General features: G+C 42.2%; 1 protein-coding gene across 2 annotated transcripts; it reads right to left on the reverse strand.

Annotated features, from left to right (window-relative positions):
* Positions 1-228: 228 nt before the first annotated feature.
* Fgf16 (fibroblast growth factor 16) lies at positions 229-5,544 on the reverse strand. Of its 2 annotated transcripts, XR_007345095.1 has the most exons (3): positions 4,993-5,544; positions 2,918-3,672; positions 229-327 (listed from the first exon to the last, which is right to left on the reverse strand). XR_007345095.1 is itself a non-coding variant. In XM_015505854.2 (2 exons), the coding sequence occupies exons 1-2, from the start codon at positions 5,116-5,118 to the stop codon at positions 3,427-3,429; spliced, it is 372 nt and encodes a 123-aa protein (XP_015361340.1). In that variant the 5' UTR covers positions 5,119-5,544; the 3' UTR covers positions 2,685-3,426. The 2 variants fall into 2 exon arrangements, 1 of the variants encoding a protein (XP_015361340.1); XM_015505854.2 differs by lacking the exon at positions 229-327 and having other exon boundaries at positions 2,685-3,672.
* Positions 5,545-6,743: the final 1,199 nt, after the last annotated feature.

Here is a 6,743-nt window from a genome sequence, read left to right on the forward strand (position 1 = left end):
CATGTCAAGCTCATGTCAACTACTCCACTTGGGTAGCACTGGCCTTGCTCATAGAGAAGTATCAGTTTCCTACCAGTTATAGCAGATCTCATGTATCTCACATATTGTCAGAAGTTGTGGCTGTGTATCAAAAGTTCTAGACAGGGCTGGGGATATACCTGAGTTGGTAGAGTGCTTGCCTCTCATACACAAGGTTCTGGGTTCAGTCCCAGCACCACCAAAAAATACATAAATAAATATATAAAATAAATAGCATATACATTTCATAAATAGTTTGTCCTTATGCACAGTATCCATGCTTACATTTTAATATCATTTTCTTATAACCTACCCCANTATATATATATATATATATGGCAGCTGAACACAGATAACCTAGGTAAAATTTCATTTTAAAAATCAAGGGGTGAGCTGGGTGTGGTGGCACATCAGAAGGCTGAGGTAGGAGGATGGCAAGCTTGAGGCCAGCCTCAGCAACATAGCAAGATCCTGTCTCAAAATAAAAAATAAAAAGGGCTGGGGATGCAACTCAGTGGTTAAGCATTCCTGGGTTCAATCCCCAGTATGAAGAAGAAGGAGAAGGAGAAGAAGAAAAAAAATTTAAAAAGTCAAGGTGTGAATGAAGCCAGTATAGTCTCAGAACTTGGGACACTGAGGAGGGAGGCTCACTTGAGCCCAGGAATTTGTAGGCAGGCCAGCCTGGGTAACATAGTGAGATGCTGTCTAAAAAAAAAGGTATGGTGCTTAAATCAATGTGATAAAAAATGTGTGCCATTTAGCTAGTTTTTAGCTTCTTTCAGAGAAGTCTAGAGGTAGAATTCTCTACAGCCCAAGGTGAATGCCACCATCACCCTCTTTACTTTTCCAAATCTTGCTGGTTCTTCACAGCATGCATTACATCGTGGGGAAACCCACCCTAGTCCACGCACATCTCCACCTTGGTGTTTCCACTGATTAGTATTCTAGTTGATGATTATACAAGCCATGCAATTTAGCACTTTTATCACATAGTCTTTTGTGTGTGTGTGTGTGGTGCTGGGGATTGAACCCAGGGTCATGTGCATGTGAGGCAAGCACTCTACCCACTGAGCTATATCGCCAGCCCCATAGTCTTTGTTACTTTTATTTATTTATTTTTTTTGTGGTGCTGAGGATTGAACCCAGTGCTCACACATGCTAGGAAAGCTCTCTGCCACTGAACTACAACCCCCAGTCCTCATATATGTCTTATTTGCTATTGCAAGTACATATTCTCATATGTGTGACTTCTCTGTTGGGTACTTAGAATTTGGGTGAGCTTTAATAGACCTTTGGTTTTGCTTGTTTGTGATGCTGGGGTTTGATCCTAGGGCTCTGCATATGCTAGGTAAGTGTTCTACCACTTAGCTATATACCACCAGCCCTTGATTTTACATTGTGTGTGTGTGTGTGTGTGTGTGTGTGGTGCTGGGGATTTAGGCTTTGCCATTCAAGTGAGATGGTACCTAAGCTAATTGTTTGACCCACACAATAAGTTGGGAAAATAGTAGATGCCTACATGATGGTATTTGAGGAGTACTAGAAAAACTGTCCCAGATCCCAAACCTTCTCCCTCCAGGCCTTCATAGTATCTGTGTACTCATTAATACTTTGTTCCTTTGATTCTTGTTTCCTGACAACATTCACTATGCAAATGCAAATAATTCTATGCTCTTATCTCTGTAAATATCAGTAAAGGGGCCAGGGATCTCAAACCAAGATATCTCAGGGGGCTATTCTGGGAAAGGGGGAGCTCCAAGGTATTCCATCACCCCTTCAACTATAGCTACTCTCCATTTGTTTTTTGAACTAATGTTACCCTGAAACTTAATTTATAAACCATTTGGCTGCAAAAACAATTAAAAATTTTTCTGTAGGGCATGAGTTCTCAAACTCTATTGTGCACAGAGATCTTCTGGAAGGCTTGTTAGCACACAGATTACTGGGCCCCATCCCAGAGTTTCTGATAATTTACATCTCTAACCAGTATTTAGATGATGATGCTAGTCAAGAGAGCCTGCAATGCTTAAGGGGAATGTGCCAACAGCTCCCCAAAATCCCCTAGGAAAAGCACTGGCAGGGGATAATGGGAATGTAGGTAAAGAGGAAAAACAGGAGAACATCTCTAGAAGGGAAATTGACTGTCTCAATAAATCAGTTTCCCTGCTGATTTTTGTTTATTTTGAGTCTCTTCACCTTGATATCTGAAGAAGTTACCAATGAGGATTTCTGACTTTGGGACTTAGGTAGTCCCAACACCCCAAAGAAGAGATTCTGTATGCCTAATCCTAAGCACAACTGGGAGTTTGGTAAGAGTTTATTGATTCAGGACTTCCTGAAATTTTGATTTACCATGAAGTTGAAAGTCATAGGATCTGAAAGACCCACCAGGACTTCATATAGGGCCCTAGATAATGCTAACATGCTGGATGATTGAGTCATTTGGCACTGGCAGTATAACACTGACATTAGGAAATCATTTATTTATGTATTTTTTGGTGGTGCTGGGACTGAACCCAGAACCTTGTGTATGAGAGGCAAGCACTCTACCAACTGAGCTATATCCCAAGCCCCTGACATTAGGAAACTCTAATGAGTTGGAGAAAAAGAAGCTGGTCAGTGTTCTAATCCTACCAAATATACAAATCAATAGAATTAGAGAGTGGTTTACAATATAAAGACAATTTTATTGCAAATAAAAGCCTTTAATAACTCATTTTATCCTGTTTCAGTAGGACCTTATTCTTTCTGATGAAAATCCAGTCATAGCATCTCTCATTAAAAATAAAATTATTTTGAAATAAATAAATATATAAAATAAATAGCATATACATTTCATAAATAGTTTGTCCTTATGCACAGTATCCATGCTTACATTTTAATATCATTTTCTTATAACCTACCCCATCTCCCACTTCCAATGGCAGGAAAACTGCATGTCAGGACGAATGAGAAATCTGCAGAGCCAATGTAGGGATGGCTTGCAGCAGGGCTAGAGCCCCAAGGATTTCCTTAATGAGACTTTTCCAAAGCTCTGTAGGTAGCATCTATGGCAGATTCCTTGGTCTTTTGTTTATACCCATTGTCAAGGTATTTGGGTAGACTGTGGGGCAAGACACCCCTGGTCCTTGGCAGGGGCCCCCATTATTTGTTGTGCCACCTCAGGGGAAAAAACATGAATAAAGAAAAAAGTATATACAAGATTCCCTTGGGCCCAACCCTCCCCCCATCCCTCCCCAAAATAACCCAACCTTGATATACACTTTGAACAAGGCAACAGCTAGGTCAAGTTGAATGGTAAGTGCTTCGGTGTTATCTAAATTGATAGGAAGGAAGGATTCAAAAGCTATGAGTATAGTGCTTGCAGGGACAACTGTGGCCCCAGAATACATGGGTCACAGAGGTCCATTACCTATAGCGGAAGAGGTCTCTGGACATGGAGGGCAACTTAGAAGGATCTACTGGTCTGGGCAAAAAGTGAGTGAATTTCTGGTGCCGTTTAGTCCTGTATCCCTCCCGGGGTGAGCCGTCTTTATTCAGGGCCACATAATACTGTCTCTCCGAGTCCGAGTGTTTGTACAAGGTGGACGCATAGGTGTTGTACCAGTTTTCTTCAAACTGTTCCCGGAAAACACATTCACGTGTGAGTTTCTTCTGTGAGGGTGAGAAAACAAAGCAGAACCCATTATATGACCATTTTCCCCCATCCCAGCTCGCTGGTGGAGAAACCCTGAAATATCAATAGCACAATGACATTAGAAAATTTCAGTCCACTTGCCCTGTATTACTGAGATATCTGTCTTCCAAAAAGCACAAAATACTCCTAACTATGTCTCCTTCATCCTTTTTCATGAGCCACACAAAAATGTTTTCGGTGAGATCTTTCCTGAAGGAAGGAAAGTAGAGGAGATGGCCTCAGCTGGCTCTTTGAGCCTGAGAATTTCTGTTATGGCTTTCTAAGGCCCTGCTGGCACCCACTGAGCATTCTCCCTACTTAGGGCTAATAGCATTCAAATCCATTGAGATTACAGTTAACCATGTCCACTGACAGGCAAAGGCCTTGGATCTATATAAAGCTCCATGGGAGGTGAGCTGTGATCTCTCCTAATGAAGGGTCTCAGGCCTGTCAGTTGGAAAGCTCAGAAAAGATCTCCTTGAAAAGCTCCTCCAATCTGGCTACTTCAAGCTGGCAGCTCCTGGGTCTCTTGCCTCTGTCCCTTCTCACACTTGATCCGGCCACCATACTATTTGCTGGGGTTGCCGATACCGAGTGCTAGGGACAGGCCTATCTCTTAGGTGTCAGGGAAAAATGTGTTCTTATTCCATGGGGTGTAGGCAGCCAGAAAGCATGCTATGTGACTCAAAAGTGTGAGCCAGGAGTTGGGATTCCCTGAAAGGGTTAAGGTCAGCAAAGTCACTTACCATTCCCCAGTGCTGGGCTAGCTTCCAGAACAGAGAAAATGTACTACAGCCGTCCCAGTCCTACTGAGGGGCTCAGAGCTGTCACCAGAGCCTGGAACCCTCATTCTTCATTTATTTGTTTCATTTGGCCTTTGGGACTCAGCTGAAGCAATCTGGAAATCAGGGACTGTGTTTTTAACCCCAGATCCTCAATTTGAAGGCCAGCTCTTCTACTGCCTATTTTTGTGCCTGCTACTCCTCTGGGTATACATTAAAAGTGAGACGTGCTCCTTGGGAAGGTTAATGTCCTGAACCCTGGCCATCTACTGACAGACCGGCACAGCTTACTGTTCTCATCAGAGCAGCTGGCCCTCCAATGGAAAAAGTGAGGCAAACATATCACAGAAAAGCTTATATTTGGTGGGGGGCTGCCAAGATGTAACAAGGATACACTAATCCTTTACAGTTGACAAAAATGTTTTCAAGTGCTAGATACAATTTTTATCCTTTTGCCTTACATTGTCCAAATGCTGGTGGAAATAGCTTCTGAGGGAAAGAAAACCTGAAACTTACCGATCCATACAGTTCTCCTCGTTCATTCATTCCTAGGTATAGGCCAGAGTCCACTCCCCGGATGCTGATCAGTCCCACAGCCAGACTAATAAACTCCAGAATTCCTAGAGCAAAAAATAATGCCATTCTGTTACTAACATCAAATTGAGAGAAAGCTATTCAGGTGGCAGGAGCTACCAGTCATTTATTCCCAAATGGAGGCCAGCCCTGGGTGCCTTTGGTGAATTACCAGATGAAACTATCTTTTGCTACAAGAATGAAACCTTGGAGAAGGTGCTTATAGTCTCTCTGAGCCTCAATTTTTCCATGCTTAAAATTAGGAAAACAATGTCTGCCTCTATTTAACATTCTTAGCCACATTTTTGTATGTTTATTTTGTGGTGCTGAGGATTGAACCCAGGTCCTTGAGCATGCTAGGTAAGTGTTCTACCATTGAACTACATCCCCAACCTCTTAGGTCTATTATGAGGAAGAGACCATGAGAAGCTTTGGCTACAGAAGCTCCATAATTATAAGATGCTATTGCTGTCAAAAACCACCCATTTTGCTGGGCAGTGGTGCATGCCTGTAATCCCAGCAACTTGGGAGTCTAAGGCAGGAAAATCATAAGTTCAAAGCCAGCCTCAGCAACTTAGTGAGGCCTTAAGCAACCTAGTTAGACCCTGTCTCAAAATAAAAACTAAAAAGGGCTGAGGATGTGGCTCAGTGGTTTAGTGCCCCTGGGTTCAATCCCTGGTGCTGAAACAAACAAAGAAACAAAACAACACCCATTTTAAGAACCAGGAAGGCAGGCAGCTTTCTCAATGTAAGAATGAGGCCAGGTTTCTTTATCATTCCCAAAGTCACTTCCCTCATCCCCAGAGTACACAGCATTACCTTGCTGTCCTCTAGGCTGAACTTGTTTTGCACCCTCTCAGCTCCCATGTACTTCAAGCCACATGAGGCTGTCAACTGCCTGTAGCTGACTCTAACAAAGGCCACACAGGCCACTAACTTTGCTCCCCCTGCTTATGTCAGGAGACAAAACTTGGCCTCATGAGAACTTTCTTCTAAGTGCAGGCCCAAGCTGACAAGCCTGTCATTTATCCCTTCTCTCTTGAGAATTTTGTCTATCCACAGCAGAGTTGGCAGGTAGCACTGGACTTCATACTGATTTGAGATGTTGCAACTTTAAGGGGAAAGGGAAGAAATTCAGAAATGTACTTCTAGCTGACAAGGTTAGAGGTGAATATTTTTTAATGATTTTGTTTGCCCCCAGGAGGAGAAAATGTCAAACACAAAGAGGGTGAAAGGACCCAGAAATGAAATCCTGGTGATAGTGAAGACTTCACATATTTGTCCTAACATACTGTAGTACATTTATATACTAGATATAGACATAATAATCAACTACATTGTCCTTGGATATTCCTGTCTCTAACTACTACAGTTTTCAACATTTTAAAGATCAGAAATTTGATACAGATTGTCTGAGGCATCCAAAGGTATGAAGTAAGCTCATATCTAGCTGTCTTTCATTTCAGAAGTGTTTTTTTTTTTTTGGTACCAGGAAATTGAACCCAAGGGTGCTTAACCAGTAAGTCACATCACCAGACCATTTTATTTTTTATTTTGAGACAGATTCTCACTAAATTGCTGAGGCTGGCATTAAATTTATAATCTTCCTGCCTCAGCCTCAGGAGTTGCTGGGATTACAGGTGTGTGCCACCATGCCCAGCTCAAGAATGCAATTCTTAAAGGTAATAGAATTC

Source organism: Marmota marmota, unplaced genomic scaffold (assembly GCF_001458135.2).
Source record: "Marmota marmota marmota unplaced genomic scaffold, marMar, whole genome shotgun sequence".
Classification (NCBI taxonomy): domain Eukaryota; kingdom Metazoa; phylum Chordata; class Mammalia; order Rodentia; family Sciuridae; genus Marmota; species Marmota marmota.

Bases quoted from the DNA above. Each gene is read 5' to 3' on its own strand.
- Fgf16 (XM_015505854.2), bottom strand. From the start codon at position 5,118: ATGGCATTATTTTTTGCTCTAGGAATTCTGGAGTTTATTAGTCTGGCT. The intron at 3,673-4,992 runs GTAAGTTTCAGG...TCACCCTCACAG, and splicing joins GAGGAGAACTGTATGGATCG to AAGAAACTCACACGTGAATG.